At 39.1% G+C, this 22,856-nt stretch overlaps 1 protein-coding gene across 1 annotated transcript in view; it reads left to right on the top strand.

Moving 5' to 3' along the window:
- Gpr158 (G protein-coupled receptor 158) overlaps window positions 1–22,856 on the top strand; it is a 391,739-nt gene that overhangs the window by 169,370 nt on the left and 199,513 nt on the right. The window contains exon 3 of the mRNA XM_021152640.2: window positions 7,700–7,802. Within this exon, the coding sequence (XP_021008299.1) occupies window positions 7,700–7,802 (103 nt within the window). The remainder of the gene's footprint in view (window positions 1–7,699; window positions 7,803–22,856) is intronic.

The following is a 22,856-nucleotide window of genomic DNA, read 5'->3' on the forward strand; positions in this document are numbered from 1 at the left end:
ACTTAGATTTGACCTTAGTACAAGGAGATAGGAATGGATCAATTCGCATTCTTCTACATGATAACAACCAGTTGTGCCAGCACCATTTGTTGAAATTTCAGTAAGATTTTTGCTATATTAATCCTGTCAATCCATGAACATGGGAGATCTTTCCAACATCTGAGGTTCTTCATTTTCTTTCTTTAGAGACTTGAAGTTATTGTTGTATAGATATTTCACTTGCTTGGTTAGAGTCACACCAAGGTATTTAATATTATTTGTTACTATGGTGAATGGTGTCATTTCCTTTAATTCTTTCTCAGCCTGTTTATCCTTTGAGTATAGGAAGACTACTAATTTGTTTGAGTTAATTTTATATCTGGCCACTTTGCTTAAGTCGTTTATCTGCTGTAGGAGTTCTCTGGTGTAATTTTTAGGGTCAGTTAAATATACTATCATGTCATCTGCAAATAGTGACATTTTGACTTTCCAATTTGTATCCCTTTTTTTTTTTTTTTTTTGTCTAATTGCACTGGCTATAACTTCAAGTACTATATTGAATAGATAGAAGAGAGTAGGCAGCCTTGAATAGTCCCTGATTTTAGTGGGATTGCTTCAAGTTTCTCTCCATTTAGTTTGATGTTGGCTACTGGTGTGCTGTATATTGCTTTAACTTTGTTTAGGTATGGGCCTTGAATTACTTATCTTTCCAAGTCATTTAACATGGAGGGATATTGAATTTTGTCAAATGCATTTTTCAGCATCCAATGAAATGATCCTGTGTTTTTTTTTTTTTCCTTTGAGTTCGTTTATGTAGTGGATTACATTGATGGATTTCCATATATTGAACCATCCCTACATCTTTGGGATGAATCCTGCTTGATTGCAGTGAATGATTGTTTTGATGGGCTCTTGGATTCGGTTTGTGAGAACTTTATTGAGTATTTTTGCATCAGTATTCATAAGGGAAATTGGTCTGAAGTTCTCTTTCTTTGTTCGTTCTATGTGTGTTTTTGGTAACATCATAACAGTGGCTTCATAGAAAGAATTGGGTAGTGTTCCTTCTGTTTCTATTTTGTGGAATAGTTTGAAGAGTATTGGTGTTAGGTCTTCTTCAAAGGTCTGATAGAATTCTTCACTAAACCTATCTCGTCCTGGACTTTTTTGGTTGGTAGACTTTTAGTGACTACTTCTATTTCTTTAGGGGTTATGGGACTGTTTAGATGGTTTATCTGATACTGATTTAACTTTGATATTTTGTATTTGCCTAGAATATTGTCCATTTCATCCAGATTTTCCAGTTTTGTTGAATATAGGATTTTGTAGTAGAATCTGATAATTTCTTTTGAATTTCCTCAGTTTCTGTTGTTATATGTCCTTTTTCAATTCTGACTTTGTTAACTTGGATACTGTTTCTGTGCCCTCTGGTTAGTCTGGCTAAGGGTTTATCTGTCTTTGATTTTCTCAAAAACCAGATCCTGGTTTTGGTGACTCTTTGTATAGGTTCTTTTTTGTTTCTACTTGGTTGATTTCAGCCCTGAGTTTGATTTTTTTTTTCCTGCCATCTCCTCCTCTTGGGTGAATTTGCTTCTTTTTGTTCTAGAGCTTTCAGGTGTGCTGTTAAGCTGCTAGTGTATGCTCTCTCTAGTTTCTTTTTGGAGGTACTCAGAGCTATGAGTTTTCTGGTGTTTTGGGATATCTAGGGCTTACTGTTGTGGGAAAACTTGGTTCTGATGATACCAAGTATCCTTGGTTTCTGTTGCTTATGTACTTGCCCTTGCCTCTCGCCATCTCATTATCTCTAGTGTTAGCTGGTCTTTCTGTCTCTGACTGTGGCTTGTCCCTCCTGCAACTCCTGGGAGACCAGTTTTCTCCAGGAGAAATTTGGCTATGGAAAGCTGTGGCACAGAGTCAGCTCCAGGATGCAAACAGGAACTGGAAGAATCTGGTCCCAGGCTGCTGCTTGGTTCCTGTGTCCTGATGGCTCTGGGTAGGTCCCTATTTGGCCAGGGATTCGAGCAGATGTGGTGGTCTTACCTGTGCTCACAGGTGTGTTGGCACTACTTGGAGACCAGCTCTCTCCCAGAGGTATTTCTAGTTTTTAGTTTTATGTTTATTACTATATTGTAATTTCAAAAACCCTTTAGTCAACCAACTTTTAAAATATTTTAGTCAAGAAATATGTTTCTGAAAGTATTTCTTTGGTTTTAGTATACTCAGTATGTGTTCCAGAGACTTTTCATTATTTTAACCTTTCTGATGATAACTTTTTATATAGTCTGTGAAACTGAGAGTAATTACAAAGAAATGTGTATAGAAAATGATTGGAGGGATGCGAATTTGAAAAACCATGTATGAAGCTGTTGTACTAATGTACTAAAGTAAACACAGAGGTTTTCTGAGCATTATAGTAGCAAGGAGAAGGTAAAGTTTCCATTTATATAGGATTGAAAAGAAAAACAAAGGTTTTTAATTCAGACCTTTTCAGTTAGAAACAACTTAACTGGTTTTGACACTTGCACAAAAAATTAGATGATAGTATGTAAACCAAATGTAGAGTTTAAAAAAAAAATAGAATGGAGCTTTGGAAACTCCAGTTGGCTAAGTCCAAGAAGGAGAAGTATATCAGTTTGGGACCAGAAATGTATCTAAGGATCTAAGTAGAGAATAGGAATTGGTAGTAGGAAACCAAGGCAAGAGTTTGATGAAGGAGGAAACTGCCAGTCTAGGACCCCAAGAAGGAGCCCCCCACTCAAGTCTTGGGACGCGGGGTTACCCAAAGAAACATGAGAGACCTTCTTGTTGCAAAAGCATGAGGTAGTTTTAATGGCGGAGCTCCTGGTCGATATGTATCTCATGCAGGAGACAGAGGAATCGACCCTGAGACTCAAAAACTCAGGGTTTTTGTAGGGTAGGGTTTAGGGGCTATGAAGAATTGGCATGGTTACATATGATTGGCCCATTCAAACATCAGCAACATGATTATGAGTCAGCAGAGTAGTATGTGCAGGCCGGAGCGTATAAGGATTCTAAAGCTGGGGGCTTATCTGAGTTGACAATGTATCTGGTTAATGTTTCAGCCTTTAACTATGCTCCCTATAGAAAAGGGAGGTAAGCAGGAGATGCCAGGCTGCCAGATGGTCAATGAGTCAGCCAAGATAGTCAGAACCAGTTCCTGCATTCCTTTCCTTATCTTTACAACCAGGTGACCTAGCTTCAAGACGAATTCGGGCATGCCCGGGCTTGTTCTGGCCTGTTCTGCTATGTTCTCAGCCCCAGGTTTCAAAGCTCACAAACAACTCTTTGGGCTATTTGACATACATTACATGAATCACAGGCCTCAAGTTTTATTTCCTTTTATCAGCAGCTCTGCATCTGTAAAAAGGAAACATGACTTGAAAGTGTCCTCCATCTGACACTGTGGCTTGAGCAATGTGTGTTCATGGAAGTAAGGGAGATGGTTGCCAGTCTGCTGTACACTGATTAGAGAATGAGCATAGGCAAATAGAGATGCAGAGAGCTCAACCTGTGCAGAAGGTTGGGTAGCAGCTGGAGATGAACTCAGGACTGAGATTTTAAACTTTTTAAACCTTTAAATGAGGGAACTTGCCCGTAAAAGTGAGATAATTGAACAAGAAAGTGGTCATTGTTGCTTAACAATGTCACTGGGAACATGCTTGAAAAGACTGGAGAACACTTACCTCAAAGAAGGAGGTGAGCTTAGCTTTGAGTCAGAGGAGAGACATTTTTGGTTTTATCAAGAGACCAGGTATAGACTCAGAGAAAGTGAATTATCAAAGGCAGTTGAGGAAGTTTCTGTATCTTGACTTTTATCCACATTAGAGAATAAATTAACTTGAATCTCATTATATTATTCATATTAATTTCTGCTATTTGTATTATTTTTCATTCTAAAAAAAGAATTGAGCTCAGTAGATTATCCCAAGGAAAGTACACACAGCATGTGAGTTATGGCCAGCTAGAGCAGAGCACAAGATTTAGTGACTTCCTATCTGTGCCTTATTTTGTGCTTGTGACTTATAAACCAAGGCCTTGACCATAACTATATTTTTCCTTACTGCATTAAACTGTGTACCATAGAGAAGAAACAAAACTCAGTGAAGAGTGAAAATGAAGTCTTTGATGCTCATAAATTGTTACCCCAGGAGAACAGGCTAACTAGTGCAAGCATGAGGCATAGTGAGTTTGTGGTGTACTGGGGAGAAGAAGTATTTTTAATTTTAAAAGTAACAAACTTTAAGGATTGGTGTCTCTCAAGCTTCTGGGGCTATTGGTGCCAATGGGTCTGCAAAGTTGGGTTCACTTACTCTGATATGCCATGGATTTCCCTAGTCAGATCAAACTCTGTGAGTGTTCTGTGCTTGTACATATTTCTGACGTGTGTGTGTGTGTGTGTGTGTGTGTGTGCATGCACTTGCATGTATATACTAGATTCCTATTGTTTTTGTGGGCTGGCCTCACTACGTATAGCAAGAACACAAAAATTAATAATAACAAAAGTTTATTTTTAAGTTGAAATAGATTATAAATGAAAACATTTTCACTCCACTCCCTGTCTCAATCGATCATGATATTAAACAGGGTTTAGGCAGCTAGTGAATGATAGTGAAATGTGTTGCACAAGCCTCTTCTCCAAGCCATTTACCACCAACTTTGGTTGTGCAGCGGAGCTTATTGACTGTTTTACCTCCACCCCAACCCCATAGACAGGCAGACAGGCAGGGTCATGGGAGCACCCCATGAGTATACAGTCATCCCATCCAACCTTTTGGATGCAGTTCTGCCCCAGTTGCATGTAGCCTGGGAGAGGGTCTAGAGGAAACTAGGGAACACGGGTCCCTATATTGAAGAAGGCAGCTGTGGAAAAGCCATCCTTCTGTTAGGTAAGACTTCTTGGTGTTGCCTTTTGTCTGGGAAGTGACCACTCTCCAGTAGGTAATCCCTCACTGATGCTCTCTAAGGAAGCCCTATAAACTCATTGACTCCTTATAGTGAACTTTGTTGGAATCATACCTTGGTTTGTCTTTGGGACCTTAGGAGGAGAGGTGGATTTTGTTTATATCTCCTCCAGTAAGGAATTTTAGCAACAGGTATAGCCCACATTCTCACCAGTGGCATGCTGTATCATTTGATGCTCATGAGTTCTTGCTTCCCTGGATGATGGTTTTATGGCCTGTATGGTGGAGTGTGATCTCTCATTGCCTGGAGGCCTTTCAGACTTCTTTGTTGAGTCTCCCTTCAGCTTTGTTCAATGGATAACCATTGTAGGGAAGAACCTACTGAGTTCTAATTATAATTTGATATGTTTTAGTAAAGCGTTCTTCTAAACCCTTTCTTAAATTGGCAGACTCATCATTGCAGTATTCTTATAAAGACAAACTTAAAAGCAAGGAAAGCAAGCAAAACTGCCATCCTTTTCAAATCCAGGACACTCCTCATACTTCATCTTGCCATTGTCAAGCTTTCTAGTCTTCTAGCTTTTGTGGCATTGTCATCTGCTTTTGAATGAGGTTTAGTAAATTCAGCACAGCAGGACACTTTCTTGAAGTGGATCAGTCTTCCTTCAAAGCAGAAAGGTCCTCAAGATGGGGGAAAGTGACAAAATTGGCTACCATGGAAACTCTGCAGCTTTTATCTGTACAGTGGCTTTCAGGCTGCACTAGCTTCTGTTGCTATGTATGTTTCATTTGCAGCACCAGCATCCCTTGCTGCATCAGCATCCCTTGCTCCATCAGCCTCCATTACTGCATCACCATCCACTGCTATGTATATTTCCATTGTTGCATTTGTTTGACTTGTTTGGAATTATGTATCTGTGTCCTTATGATGTATTAGAGGCAAGAGCATCTTTTATTTTGTGGTGCAGTGTGTGTGTGTGTGTGTGTGTGTGTGTGTGTGTGTGTTACAGTATATGTGGGCATGCATGCAATGGACAGAAGAGGACTCTAGGTATCTTGTTTTATTGTTATCTGCTTTATCCCTTTGAGAAAGGAAAGAATCTCTTGCTGAAAATAGAGCTAGCTAGGATGCAGATCAGCAAGTTCCAGCAATCCTCCTGTCTCTGCCATTCCCATCTCCATTGCTGGGGTTAAAGTTTCCATGGCCCTACCTTGCTGATGCATGATGTGGTGGGGTTTTAAATCAGAGTTTACCCAATAGCCCCATCCTAATATCAGGCTTCTGTGTTCAGGAAATCTAGGTAGAAAAGAAACACTCTCCTTTGTATGGCTCCCAAATAGATATTTATTTCTCACAGTCCAAGTTGAAGAATTCTGCACTAGGAACTGATTGATTTCAAATACAATGCTGCCTGAAACCAAAAAGAATGGGAAGATAAAGCATTAGAACAATCAAAACAGATGTTAGAGCAACCATGTGCTACTGTCAGCTGCTGCTTTATAAAATACAGCTGACTGTAAGCTGCCCTTCTTGATGAGCAGTCCTTATTCTCTGTGGAGCAGGGCCCTGGGTAATGTTCAGCCTTGCCACATGCTGACTGTGTGACTTTGGGAGACTTACTTTAGCATTCTGCACTCTGGTTTTATTTTCAAAGTAAAGATAGTAGTGGACCTGCTTTGGGGTGAGCTGGGACTTGTGCTACTCTTAGAACAGTGTTTGGCATATAGTATCTGGCTGGCCACTCTGCAGTTCTGTTGACTAGGAGCTGATAGTCTGCCTTGTGAGGCATGTTACATGTCACCCATTTGCAGTATGACCCATAATGTACACATCCTGAGTGAGGGGCCATTTTGTTCTAGAACACTTAAACACATTTACATATATTAAATGTAACTGTGTTATTCTCCTTGACGAAAACAGTTCAGCAGTGATGGACTACTCAGAGCATTTTATAACAGATTTCTAGGTACTTCTCATCTTACAAATTAAATCCCTATGCCATTGAACAAAGCCAGGCCTACACAGTTCAAATCCCTTTCAGCACCACCGTCTTCCATATTCTTACTAGGACAGCTCATTAAGCCCCACTTAAAGTATTCAGCTGCTTACCTAATCCAAGGTCCATATTCCTTCAAACAAAAGTATGTTCCAGATGGCCTATCATAAAAATATGCTGGTCCCTAGTACCAACTTGTCTTAGTTAGGGTTTTATTTTTGAAAGAGACAGCATGACCATAGCAACTCTTATAAAAGAAAACATTTAATTGGGTCTGGTTTACAGTTCAGAAGTTTAGTCCATTATCATCATGGCAGAAAGCCTGGCTGCCCGCAGACAGACATGGTGCAGGAGGAGCTGCGAGTTTACATGTAGATCTTCAGGCAGCAGAAGGAGATTATGTGCCATACTAGGTGTAGCTTAAACATAGAATCTCAAAACCCACCCCTACAATGACACACTTCCTCTAGCATGGCCACACCCACTCCAACAAGACCACACCTCATAATAGTACCCCTCCCTGTGAGCCTATGGGGCCATTTTCTTTCAAGCCACCAAAGCATGTTTTAAACTGAGTAAGTGAGCAGTTAGCCTTGACAGTGCCCTTCACAATATATGCTTAGAAAAGAAAGTGTTACATCTAAAGAATCAGCTGGTAAACAAACCTAAAAGTTGGAAAATGAAATGTTTTATTTGTAGAAAATGTGTTAGTTTTATTAATGTTTGAAATGATAGATATATGTGAATCTTCATGATGTGAACCACACTGTGATCAATTACATTGCTGTTTTTTCTTCCCTGTAGTGTATGCCAATCAAAGGCCTGGGATTCGTGCTTGGAGCCTATCAGTGCATTTGCAAAGCAGGATTCTATCATCCCCGTGTCTTCTCAGTGAACAACTTCCAGAGTAAGTGCTCTTTGCCTCTACACATACATATGCACGCACACAATCATTCAGGTTCTTGGATGATAATAAATTTTTGTCGGTAATCTGCTCATTGACAACTTGAGGTAATACGTTCAAAATCTCATTGGTTTTCTTGAATCACTTAATGCATTTTTATTTGGGTTTGGCATTTTCAGTGTTGGGTGTGGCAGAGCATGAAAACATGTGCTTAGGAATATTTTAGTTTGTAAAACATTCAAAAGCCTGAAGATATCGTACCTCTGGGAGAATACTCTTTAGGGTTTTATTTTGAGAATTGTTACTAGAAAGTTTCTAAAATGTACTCTGTCCATTTATTTGATTTATGAGTTTGTTTCCATGTTACTTTTCAATAGTGCATGGAACATGATCAGTGAGCAGCTTAACAACACACATTTATGATCATCCAATTTCCATTGTTGAAGTTGCCAGTTATGGATTAATGGGATCTTCTCAGGATCTCATCAAATGAAAGACGTTGCCAGGGTGATTTCCGAGGCTAAAGGTAATCCTTTGAAGCTTTCCAGATTGAAGAACTCAGGCCTTCATGACTGGAGGCCCGAGCTCTCTATTTTGGGGCTGAATGATTCCCTGGAGTTACTCTAAAATTTGCATCAAGGTCCACCATTCATGGCTCACGCATTGACACTTCTTCCCTCCCATCCCACTCATCCATCCTCCCCTAACAGAGTATAATTGTGGGAGTGACTGTGCTACACAATGCCCGCAGCTCTCATATTTACACATCTCTTCCTATCCAAAGTGGAGTGATTATACAAGGCTTATACTCCTGCATTGAACCTCGGTTATGGTCATCTGTTTACTCTATTCCTATTCCAGAGAATTTAAATACTGAGTTTATTTTCTCATAACATAGAGAATTCTTTGTGGCCACATTGACCTGTAGCTAGCTTTTGGATATATTACAAGATAATGAGGAAAGTAGTTGGTAAAAATGTGGGGATTTCATTAAAAAATTGAATTTTGAGGCTGTTAAAATTTAGACATATGTCTCTTTCATATAGATCCATGAATCATTGGCCCTCTGTTACTGCCCCATGTTAATGGATCTCTAGCAGACAATGTTCAAGAGTACATTTGAACCTCTACTGTGACAGTTGACCTCTATGAATTTTGGCAGACATTTATAGGCTTATCAGTAGAGTGTTTTCTTCCTTTTAGGAAACCTCATTCTTGGGCCCTGAATCCATTTACAGTTTCTTCTTGGTTCCCCAGTCATGTATAACTCTTGCTCAGAGAAGTGGGTGTAGGCAGGACTGTGGAGGTTCTGTCTTTAGACAGAAGTCCTACGTTTATGTGCAGTGGGCTCTGTAAGGAGAATGAGTCAGTTCCCTTGCTGTGAGACAGGGTGGCAGTGGGAAAGCTGCCTCACCATTACATTGTAACATAAGGCTCTGTTGTTGAAGACATAGAAGAAAGGAAGGAGGGTACACAGGGTGGGGGTGGGGAGACTTGTGCTGGTTTGATGAAATTGAAGAAATGAGCTATATTGATGTGGGAAGAACATGTAGAGTGGGACTTCAGGACAGAAACTCTCACTGACAGCCTTCAGGAAAACAGGACTAGACTTGAGTATTACAACCTGAGTTGTTGGAGTACTGGAGCTTTCAGGGAGGGCATGAACTAACTAGATAGCTTGATTCCAGTTTGGAGTCCTAGCTGCAGCTGGAAACCCAGGTATACAGTGCTCAGATTCTAATCAGCAGAAACAAGGACAGACTGAGCAAAAATTTCAAGGTCCAGGACTTTTCAAATTTACTCAGAGGCCATAGAAAGGATATAATAGAAAGGAATCAATAACCATGGTGATAATATTTTAGGATGTTGATGCTTTTCTGGTGTGTGTGTGTGTGTGTGTGTGTGTGTGTGTGTGTGTGTGTCTACTTAGCTCCGTGAATGTCATAGCTAGTGTGGCATTCCTCGCATCTCTGGTCCAGCCATAACTTATGATTCAGCACTGAAGGAGAAGGGGTAGGCTTAACTTGTGTTGTGTGAAAGTATTTGGTATTTTGCATGTGGTTTACCCACATTTGTTCTCAACTCTCACTGTGTGACTGAAATAAAACATCTAAATATTGTGGGACCAGAGAATGACTGTGCCACCCGCTTATAATACCACCAGGAGAAACTGGCTAACCTTTAACAACTTAGCTTTATTTAATTTGCACACTCCTACTTTTTTTCTTACTTTAAATACTGTTGTGTGTGTGTGTGTGTGTGTGTGTGTGTGTTTTAAGTATAGACTGGACCCACTCTCTATGGACAAGCTGCTTTGTTTTTGTTAAGAGTCTAACTCTCATGTTGTGCACACTGTTTCCAGAGACCACAGTTTTCAGAAGGTTGGTCTATAGTTGAGTGTAGCTTTGACCTCAGCACATACTTAACCAAAACTGACTTTACTTAGTGACTGAACAGGAAGCCAGCTATTGTAATAATTTGAAGCCCATATTTTAGGCCAAATATATCTTTCTGGATGCCTTGTCAGATCACATGAAACTCCAGCATTTAACCATGTCCTTTCCTATGGAAAAAAATCTAACACTCTGACCAGGAAAATGAATGTTATCAACTAAGGTCTATGCAAACATTCATTATACATCTTATTATGTATTAGAATGTACCACATGATCACACATTGTAATATGTTAATCTTTAGTGATATTAATTATTTAGTGATAGTAATTTAGAAAATTATAGAAGTTACTTTCATACTTTAAAAATTATATTATCTACCATCAGCACACAATACAATGGCCTTTTCATATATAAGGATACTGTATCCACTACCCTCTTGTGCCCCATCTCTTCTCCCACCAATTCTCTTGTTCTCCAAATAGGCCCCCTTTGCTTTAATGTTATGTACAAAATATATGCATATAAAATCTAGATTCTGAAGTAAGAGAAAATGTGACTTTTTCGTTTCTCTATGACTCCTCTTGGTTCTCTGTCTTCCCATTATCCCCCTTCTCCTCCACAAAATAGTAAATTCTCTGTTTTTATGTCACATATATATATATTCTACATTTTACTATATTCTATATTCTATATATGAAAACATAGCATTTGTCTTTCCAAATGTGGATTTTTTTCTATACTCTCTTAAAGTGACATTAATTTGGTAAGGAATGACCCCATTTCATCTTTGGGCCAAATGTGAAGAAGGTATTGGAGACTCAATATGAGAGGGAACATGTAAACTCTCTAGCAAAGTCCATCGCATATAATAAGTAGACCATAGACATAACTGGGACAATGAACACGTATATAAAAGCCTACATAAACCAATACTACTGATGATGACACGTACACACATATGTATATATGTATATATGTATATGTGAGATAATTTTTAAGGCCCATTGGCCATTAGCTCTATTTTTTAAATTTTGTATTGTGCTGGCATAACTAGTGACTTAGTCTAAAACTTTGGAAGATGAGTTTTATCAGAAGGATGCTGTGGCCACTGAGGGTGTAGCAATGATGGCCGTGAGGGAAGGACATTTAGAGGAACATGCAGTAGCTTAGATACATCAGAGGGAAACTGGTTAGTTGTCTGATAGAAAGAATGAGCCCCAGAAAACAGAAATTCTACAATGCAAAGATAATATTCACTGAATTTATAGTAGAATCCTAGAAAAGGATTCCACATTCCTTCATATAGTCTATGTGCTATCTGCTGAGGAGAACAATAGCGTGGTCCTGATCTCTTGGAGGAAATGCAAAAATTTTAAACCTACTTCAATATGTGATGTGTTATAAGAACCTTTATTTACATCTAAGCACAAGATAGACAGGGACTTGTAAAGACCAACCAGGCTATGTCTAAATGATGTGATGTGAAACTTGGCTGACAGGCCCGAGACTTGCATCCAGGCCTCATTTTAGGAAATGGATAGTCATGTGAGCTAATAGGAGCTGACATCTGGAGATAGCAGGGTTTCAGAAAAACCAAGTCCTGATGGACAGTTGTCTCCTCAGATCCAGGCTGCTCACTTCCCAGTTGATGACATGCACGCTCACGATGTTCTCACGTCTCTCCACATCAAGTTCATCCATTTTAGTATGGGTTCCATTTTCAAGAACATCTCTGGTTCCAGCTTTTCAGTTGTATTTCTTGTTGTTCAGGTTGATTTCAGTTTGTGCATCCTTCCAATTAAATCCCAATTTACCAATGACCAGCAGTTGAAAATGGCTCTCTGCACTTTATCCCTCAAGTGCTACTGATAATGAAAAGCACATGGTACAGGAGACAGACAAGAAAGAAATTAGAGCCTTGAAAATGAGTTGTTCAGGGAGGAAAAAGAAATTCTTTGTAAAAGGCAAGATGCAGGAATGCTGAGGGCAGTGCCTCTGAACCGAGCCTCTTGTTATGCAACAAGTGGCTTCTTAGATGAGGGGTGGTAGCTACACTTAACTGTGGGTATAAGAATATGTTTTACAATGTAGTAAGGGGTTATGATGTAGCAAAGGGGTTCCATTAGAGTCTTCTGTAAGGTCTATGTTTTCACTAGCCTCAGTGAGGGGCTAGATTTCCACTATCAGGCATGGCTTCCCTTCTGGTGAGTGTGCCTTAAGTTAATTAGACAGCTCTTGTTTGTCACCAACATTGGATTGCACTTTACTGCACTTTTATGCATATCTTGCCACACTGTTAATTGTCGTGACTCCTTCCTAGGTGTTGCTGCTGGTTAGCACTGTTTAATGCTCTTCTCCCTTGGCATCTTGCATAGTGTTTTCTGAAACCATGGGAACTAGACCACAGGACAAAGGCTTTCAGGTCAGATCCAGCTCTGCCAGTGGTGCTGGTTTCATTAGCGAGGGGTGCTTATTTTGTGGCTCTGTGGCTGTGCTATTCAGAATTTGGGGGCATTTTCATCCATGCAGGACAGTTCTGGTCAGTAATCTGAGATGTGAACTTCTACCTGTAGTGTCAGATAACGATTAAGCCACATATCCTTTAGAATATTTGCTAGTGTTGAATCCTACCTCAATGATTTACTTGAACTGTGACCTTGGCCTTTTTTTTTTTTCTGAAGTTCATTTACATCATTTGTAAAGTGTGATATCTCTTCATTTGTGGATTTTTTAAATAAGGATAAATGTGAGGCGATAAATAACGTCATTGTAACCATAGTGGTTGGCACTCAGAATGCTTAAAAGCATTTCTGTCAACGTTATTTGAGAGTTTGCACCCTCTCTATTTTGTTTCCTAGTCCACCCACGTTTGTCCTATTGAGCTGGTGTCTGTTCCACCTCCCAGCATGGGAAGAGATTTTGTGATCTGAGAGGTTTTCAAGTCACCCTGTCCTATGAGTTGGTGATCTGAGGTATAATGCTCCAGAATACAAATATCTTCCTACTGCCAACTGCCTGAGCTTACACATTGCTGTGTTCTCCTCCCCATCCAGCTATCTTATTGTTTATATGATTTCACTTTTTACTCTGCTATTTAGAGATTTTCTTATGTTAACAGTTGTTTCTCAAACAAATATAACTGCCAGTCATTCACACAGCAGCTCATTGTGTTAGAATACCTGTAGTTTACAAATACTTCACAGAACATTTGACTTGCATCTTGTAATCATTTTTGATTTATGCTTTCTATTTTCCTATGTGTTTTCTCTTTCTGTGTAAAGATGTATTATTTACACAGGAAAAAAAAAGACTCTAAAAAGAAGACACAACATTCAGAATCTTAAATATAAAACTTCCAGAATTCAAATTTAGCAAACTTTGACAAGAAACAAGGCATACAGTCTTTTAAAGATTTATTTTATGCATACACATGTTTTGCTTTCATGTGTGCCTAGTACCCATGGAAGTTAGAAGAGGGTTCCTGGAACTGCAGCTGTGGATGACTGTGAACTACCATATGGGTGCTAGGAACTGAATTCAGGTCCTCTTCAAGAGCAACAAGTTCTCTAAACTTCCGAGTTTTCTCTCTAGCTATGGCATTTGATCATGTATAATTTTCAAGGTAAAAACTAGCCTTGAAGAAGCTTGTGGCCCACTAACATCTCAAAGCAGGAGTCCCCAGGTCCTGGGGCCAGTTGATGCCTTGTACCTCTTTTAGTGATACATTGAGAAGGAGCCAGCCTCTGGTGTACGGCATTGCTGCCAAGGGTCAATACTCTGAACCTAGTCATGAGGCAGCAGCAAGGAGACACAAGGAGCTGTCTATAAAATTTACCCGTGTGGTCAAATATTTGAAGACCTCAAAAGATCCAGGAGTCAAAGAGGTCAAAGAAGGGATGATGGTTGTTCTAGTTAAGAGACTGAAAATGTAGCAACAGAGCCCAATACAACCTGTATTTCATCTTGGATGGAGAAATATAACTACAAATAGTAGTATTGTGACAAATTGTAGGATTTTGATAAGGACTGCACAAAGCCAATTACAGTGAATATCTCCTTAATTTTGAATATTGTACCCTGCTTTAGGGCCTCTCATCAATACATACAAACCAAAATATTTATGTATGAAGACACTAGGTATCCAGCCTATATTTAATGTTCACCCAAAATATCATATGTATAACATCTTGAAATTCTATTAAGAGAATCTGAGAATATAATGCTGTAAGTAACTCATGACTTTAGGTTTTATATACATATATATATATATATATGTGTGTGTGTGTGTGTATAATTTGTGTTCTCTTGTAACTTTTCTGTAAAAGTTAAATTATCACACAGTTAAAGATTACAAATATCCGAGGTTCAGAACAGTTCAGAGGATGGAAGTTTTTCAAGGATTTTTAGCAGTGATAGAACTATAAGTTCTCTGTGATTGGAACAAACTTTCAGTTGACAAAGTCAGCTTACTGTGTATGAGGAGACATAATGTATGTTTGTCCATTTGTGTGTGAGATGTGTGGTATATGTGGTTTATGTGCATGTGTGTAGTATATGCATGGTATGTGTATGGTATGTATGTGAGTGTGTGATTTATGTGTATGTCCTGTGTAGTATATGTGGTGTGTTTATGATGTAGTATATGTATTGGTATGTGGCTTATGTATGTGTGGTGTGGGGTATGAGTGATGTGTATTTGTAGAGGTATGTGTGCACACATACATGCTTGTACATGCAAATGTGGAAGACAGGGTTTGACAAGGGTGTCTCTCCTCCAGTGCCTTATTTTTCACCTTATTTTTATGAGACAAGACCTTTTACTGAGCCTGAAACTTGGCACTCTGAACAGTAAGTCCCTAGGATCCCCATATCTCACCCCAACCCTCAAGTTCACAGTACTGGGGTTATGGGCGTATCCTACCATGACAAACTTTTATGTGGCTTAAATATACGAACTTCCGTCTTTATGCTTACCCAGTGAGCACTTTAGCCATGGAACCCTCCAGCAATATTAAAACATTTTATTATAAAAATGCTTCATGCTTATTGAGGAAACTTTGGGATGTATAGAAAATGAAAATTTAAAAAGGACTTTCTAAAGTTTATAGTTTGCCAAATTCTTCCCTATTTCCAGTTTCTGTACTATGTTTATTTCTATGGTCTTGGTATTGTCAACAGAAGAAAATAAAATAGATTTAGTTTGCCTCAAAACAGCAAAGGCAGACTTTGATTGGTCTGAGATGTTGGTACTTTCAAACCCTCAGTAACTGAGGGTCCAGGAAATGTACTTGGGGTCTGAGAACAGCTTTTATAGTCCAGGGTGGGTAGAGGGAATGCAGAGCTTTGCTAGTTCCAAATCTGCTTTGCAGGTTAAACTGTTTTTTGAAACTGCAGAATGGGAGAAAAGTCAGATTGACTGTTTTTCCACTCTGGGCTTCAGTGTAAGTATTTAGTCAGATGGTCTGTAGATTGTGTGATGGGATGGCTAAATTCTGGAATTCCAGGGGGAGAGGGGACAGGTTAATTGAAACCTTGGGCCTATTTTATAGCCGTGGATTTGGGATGGAAAATTTCATTTATGTATCACATTCAATGTCAATGTCACCTTAAATAGTATATGAATAACTACATTGAAGAAATGTATTATGTGGTCAGGGTCAGCCCCACCATCTTCCTCCTGAACCCAGTGGAGGCCACCAAGGGCCCCAGAGAACTCTCCATGCTGCAGGACCTCAGTATCACCTCAGGATCACGGGTGAGTGGAACACAACATCAGCTCCAAAGAATCAAGGAGGGTTTTGTGCCAGCAAGAACAGGGACAAAGGAACCCCACCTGACCTTCCATGTGAAACCAGCCGAGGGTGTCAAGGGCCCCAGAGAACTCTCCAAGACTCTGGACCCCTAGCACACCCAGGACCTCGTGATCACTGGAGAGCATGTGGGCAACAGAAGCAACAAAGCTTCTTGGACAGGGTCCCTTTGGGACTTCATCCTCAGCCAGGAGGTGGAGCTGAGACCCAGAACCCTGGGCACCTTCCTTGCCAGAGGAGAGACAGCATACAGGGAGGGCTCTAATCCCAGGACGCAGGAGGTGGATCAGAGCTCCAGAATTCTGGACACCTGCCCTGCAAGAGCAGAGTTTCCCTGAAGAAGTGCCCTGACCACTGGGACTCAGGTGAGAGTTTGACTCCCATGAGTGCTGACAGGTGCTAACAGAATCACAGGAGGAAAAAGCTCCAGTCAGAGATAGCTAGAACATTAACAACAGAGATTATCAGATGGCAAAAGGCAAACGTAAGAATCTTACTAACAGAAACCAAGAATACTGGGCATCATCAGAACCCAGTACACCCACCACAGCGAGTCCTGGATACCCCAACATACCTGAAAAGCAAGACTCAGATTTAAAATCATGTCTCATGATGGTGGTAGAAGATTTTAAGAAGGACATTAATAACTCATTTAAAGAAATACAGGAGAACACTGATAAACAGGTAGAACCCATTAAAGAAAACACAACCAAACAGGTGATGGAATTGAACAAAACCATCCAAGATCTAAAAAGGGAAGTAGAAGCAATAAAAAAATAAATGAATAGATAAATAAAAATTAAAAAATATCAATGGGAGACAACTCTGGAGATAGAAATCCTAGGAAAGAAATCAGGGAACATAGATACGAGCATCAGCAATACAATATAAGAGATGGAGGAGAGAATCTCAAGTGCAGAATATTCCATAGAGAACATGGACACAACAATCAAATAAAATGCAAAATGCAAAAAGATCTTAATTCAAACATCCAGGAAATACAGGACACAATGAGAAGACCAAACCTACAGATAATACATATAGGTGAGAATGAAGATTTTCAACTTAAAGGGGCAGCAAATATCTTCAATAAAATTACAACAGAAAACTTCCAAAACCTAAAGAAAGAGATGCTGATGAACATACAAGAAGCCTGCAGAACTCCAAATAGACTGGACCAGAAAAGAAATTCCTCCCAACACATAATAATCAGAACAACAAATGTACTAAATAAAGATAGAATATTAAAACTAGTAAGGGAAAAAGGTCAAGTAACATATAAAGGCAGGCCTAATAGAATTACTCCAGACTTCTCACCAGAGATTATGAAAGCCAGAATATTCTGTACAGATGGTATACAGACCCTAAGAGAACACAAATGACAGCCCAGGCTACTGTACCCAGCAAAAGTCTCAATTACCATAGATGGAGAAACCAAAGTATTCCATGACAAAACCAAATTCACACAATATCTTTCCATGAATCCAGCCCTTCAAAGGATAATAAAGGGAAAACACCAACACAAAGATGGAAATTACACTCTAGAAAAAGCAAGAAAGTAATCCTTCAACAAACCTAAAAGAAGACAGCCACAAGAACAGAATCCCAACTTTAACAACAAAAATAACAGGAAGCAACAATTACTTTTCTTTAATTTTTCTTAACATCAATGGACTCAATTCCCCAATAAAAAGGCATAGACTAATAGACTACCTACGCAAACAGGACCCACCATGTTACTGCATACAGGAAACCCACCTAGGGGACAAAGACATACACTACCTCAGAGTAAAAGGCTGGAAAACAATTTTCCAAGCAAATGGTTCCAAGAAACAAGCTGGAGTAGCCATTCTAATATCAAATAAAATCAGCTTTCAACCCAAATTTATCAAAAAAGACAAGGAGGGACACATCATACTCATCAAAGGTAAAAATCTACTACGATGAAATCTCAATTCTGAATATCTATGATCCAAATGCAAGGGCATCCACATTCATTAAAGAAACTTTAGTAAAGCTCAAAGCACACATTGCACACAATAATAGTGGGAGACTCTAACACCCCACTCTCACCAAAGGACAGATCCTGGAAATAGCAACTAAACAGAGACACATGGACACTAACAGAAGTTATGAAACAAATGGATTTAATAGATATCTACAGAACATTTTATCCTAAAACAAAAGGATATACCTTCTTCTCAGCACCTCACGGGACCTTCTCCAAAACTGACCATATAATCAGTCACAAAACAGGCCTCAACAGACACAAAAATATTGAAATTATCCCATGCATCCTATCACATCACCATGGACTAAGGCTGATCTTCAATAACAACATAAATAATAGAAAGCCAACATTCACGTTGAAGCTGAACAACACTCTACGTAATGATTCTTTGGTTAAGGAAGAAATAAAGAAAGAAATTAAAGACTTTTTTAGAGCTTAATGAAAATGAAGCCACAATATACCCAAACTTATGGGACACAAGGAAAGCAGTCCTAAGAGGAAAACTCATAGCTCTGAGTGCCTCCAAAAAGAAACTAGAGAGAGCATACACTAGCAGCCTGACATCACACCTAGAAGCTGTAGAACAAAAGGAAGCAAATTCACCCAAGAGGAGTAGAAGGCAGGAAAGTAGAAGGCAGTAAATAATCAAACTCAGGGCTGAAATCAACCAAGTGGAAACAAAAAGAACTATATGAAGAATCAACCAAACCAGCAGCTGGTTCTTTGAGAAAATCAACATGATAGATAAACCTTTAGCCAGACTAACTAGAGGGCACAGGGACAGTATCCTAATTAACAAAATCAGAAATGAAAAAGGAGACATAACAACAGAATCTGAGGAAATCCAAAGAAATCATCAGATCCTACTACAAAAGGCTATACTCAACAAAACTAGAAAACCTGGATGAAATGGAAAACTTCCTAGACAGATACCAGGTACCAAAGTTAAATCAGGATTAGATTAATGATCTTAACAGTCCCATTTCCCCTAAAGAAATAGAAGCAGTAATTAATAGTCTCCCAACCAAAAGAAGCCCAGGACCAGATGGGTTTAGTGTAGAGTTCTATCAGCCCTTCAAAGAAGACCTAATTCCAAGTCTCCTCAAAGTACTCCAAAAAATAGAAACAGAAGGTACTCTACCTAACTTATGCTATGAATCCACAATTGCTCTGATACCAAAACCACACAAAGATCCATCAAAGAAAGAGAACTTTAGAGCAATGTCCCTTATGAATATCGATGCAAGAATACTCAATAAAATCCTCACAAATCGAATCCAAGAACACATCCAAATTATCATCCATCATGACCAAGTAGGCTTCATCCCAGGGATGCAGGGATGGTTTAATATAAGGAAATCCATCAATGTAATCCACTATATAAACATACTCAAAGACAAAAATCACATGGTCATCTCATTAGATGCTGAGCAAGCACTTTACAAAATCCAACACCTCTTCATGATAAAGATCTTTAAAAAATCAGGAATTCAAGGCCCATACCTAAACAAAGTAAAAGCAATATATAGCAAAGCAGTACCAAACATCAAACTAAGTGGACAGAAACTCAAAGCAATCCCTCTACAATCAGGAACTAGACAAGGCTGCCCACTTTCTCCTTACCTATTCAATATAGCACTTGAAGTCCTAGCCAGAGCAATTAGACAACAAAAGGAGATCAAGGGGATACAAATTGGAAAGGAAGAAATCAAAATATCACTTTTTGCAGATGATATGATAGTATATATAGGTGACCCTAAAAATTCCACTAGAGAACTACTAAACCTGATAAACACCTTCAGTGTAGTTGCTGGATATAAAATTGACTCAAATAAATTCGTGGCCTTTCTCTACACAATGGATAAACAGTATGAGAAAGAAATTAGGGAAAGAACACCTTTCACAATAGTCACAAATTATATAAAATATCTTGGTGTGACTTTAAGGAAGTGAAAAATCTGTATCACAAGAACTTCTAGTCTGAAGAAAGAAATTGAAAATCTCAGAAGATATAAAGATCTCCCATGCTCTTGGCTTGGCAGGATTAATATAGTCAAAATGGTTATCTTGCAGAAAGAAATCTGCAGATTCAATGCAATCCCCATCAAAATTCTAACTCATTTCTTCACTGAGTTAGAAAGGGCAATTTGAAAATTTATCTAGAATGACAAAAAACCTAGGATAGCAAAAACTCTTCTCAACAATAAAAGAACCTCTGGGAAAATCACTATGTACTACAGAGCAATTATGATAAGAACTGCATGGGACTGGTACAATGACAGACAGGTAGATCAATGGAATAGAATTGAAGACCCAAAAATGAAGCCACACACCTATGGTTACTTGATCTTTGACAAGGGAGATAAAACCATCCAGTGGAAAAAAGACAGCATTTTCAACAAATGGTGCTGGCTCAACTGGCGGTTATCATGTAGAAGAATGTGAATTGTTTTAAAAGAGATAGTATTGTGTCAAATCTGGTTAATTAGATAATACACAAATATTCAGTATCTCTCTCTGCTTTTCTCTCAATTCTGGCCTCACAGAATATCTACCCATCCCCAAAACTCACAATAAAATAAGGGAGTTAAACAGATACTCAAGCCAGCTAATACAAATAATTAAGGGTAACAAATGTTTATTTAAAAGAATAATCCCAGCTGAGATTTAGCTCAATATTATAGCACATACTTAGCACACAAGGACTGGAGTCAATCAGCAGCATCAGTAAATAAGTAAACAATAAAATGTTAAGACAGCCCAAAAGAGAGTGAACTGTCAATGTGCATTTGTGTTTAGTTTGGCATTAAAGGCTCCATATGAACTTAGAAGAACTGAACTTGATGTATTTGTTTGAGAACCACCCATCATCTATCTCAGTCTCTAGCCTTAAACCCACAGTGAATATGTTAGTAAGAATAGAATCTACAGTGCAACAATGCTTCCTTTCCTTCTGAAAAATCAAATTGTATTGCTGGAAGAGCTTGGGAAAGATGTTCAAGCTCATAATCAGGCCCTCTGAACTTGAGAAGTAGCTGTCTCCCAATCATTGCCTAGTAAGATGGCTACTTGGCACATGTAGCTGTTTAAATTAAGTACAATTAGGTAAGATGTGAGTCACAATAGCAACATTTCAGGTCTTGGCCATCTAATGTGGCTTACAGACACCATGTGCTGGAACTGAATACTCAGAACATTCCTGTCAGTCTGGGATGTCTGTTGAGTAGCACTTGGTGTAAAATGTTATTCAGGATTTTGATATAAAAGCTAAGCATGCATTGAAAACAAATGTGTTTTATTGCATTTTCAAATCCACCCTTTTCGCTGAAAATATTAAAAAGCAATTAGATTAAATGACAGTGCTTCACCAGATGGGAATTTCAGTAGAGGGAGGGGGACATCAATCCCTCACAAAATCTTCAACCCAAAATTTGTCCTGCCTATAAGATGCACAGGGATAAAGATGGAGCATAGATTGAGAGAATGGCCAACCAATGACTAGCCCAACTTGAGAGCCATCCCTTGGGAAAGAGCCAACTTAGACACTATTAATGATACTCTGCTATGCTTGCAGACAGGAGCCTAGCATAACTATCTCCTGAGAGGCTTCATCCAGCAGAATATAGACAGTTGCAAAGACCTGTAGCCAAACATCAGGCAGAGCTTAGGGAGTCCTGTGGAAGAGTGGGGGATAGAATTGAACAGGGCAGAAGGGTAAAGTACAGCACAAGACAACCTACAAAGTCAACTAACCTGGGGCAAGGGGGTCCACAGAGACTGAACCACTAACTAAAAAGCAGGTAGGAGCTGGACTCCTACACATTTGTAGCAGATGTGAAGCTTGGTCTTCATGTGGGTCTCCTAACAGTTGGAGTGAAAGCTATCTTGGACTTTATTGCCTGCCATTGGATCCCTCCCTAAGGCCTGGTTGGGCCTCAGTGGGAGAGGAGGTGCTTGGTCTTGCTGGGACTTGATATCCCAGGGTAGGATGGTACCCAAGGGATGCTTCCCCTTCTCCTCAGAGAAGGGAAGGGGGCTTGTAAAGTTGGGACTGGAATGAGGGGGCCTGTGATCAAGATGTAAAGTAAATAAATAAAATATTTATTTATTTAATGAAATAAATTCATTTAATGAAATAATTTCATTTAATGAAAACAAAACAAAACAAAAAACAAAACAACAACAAAAAAAGAATTCAAATTGATCCATTCTTATCTCCTTGTACAAAGCTCAAGTATAAGTAAGTGGATCAAAGAACTCCACATAAAACCAGAGGCACTGAAATTTATAGAGAAGAAAGTGGGGAAAAGCCTCAAAGATATGTGCACAGGGGGAAAATTCCTAAACAGAACAGCAATGGCTTATGCTGTAAGATCGAGAATTGACAAATGGGACCTCATAAAATTGTAAAGCTTCTGTAAGACAAAAGATACTGTCAAAAGGACAAAAAGGCTACCAACCGATTGGGAAAGGATTTTTACCAATCCTAAATCTGATAGGGGACTAATATCCAATAAATACAAAGAGCTCAAGAAAGTGAACTCCACAAGTTCAAATAACCTCATTAAAAATGGGGTACAGAACTAAACAAAGAATTATCAACTGAGGAATACTGAAGGGCTGAGAAGCACTTTAAAAAATGTTCAACATCCTCAACCATCAGGGAAATGCAAATCAAAACAACCCTGAGATTCCACTTCTCACCAGTCAGAATGGCTAAGATTAAAAATTCAGGTGACAGCAGATGCTGGTGAGGATGTGAAGAAAGAGGAACACTCCTCCATTGTTGGTGGGATTGCAAGCTGGTACAACCACTCTGGAAATCAGTCTGGCGGTTCC

The sequence above is a fragment of the Mus caroli genome, chromosome 2 (genome assembly GCF_900094665.2).
Source record: "Mus caroli chromosome 2, CAROLI_EIJ_v1.1, whole genome shotgun sequence".
NCBI classification, from domain to species: domain Eukaryota; kingdom Metazoa; phylum Chordata; class Mammalia; order Rodentia; family Muridae; genus Mus; species Mus caroli.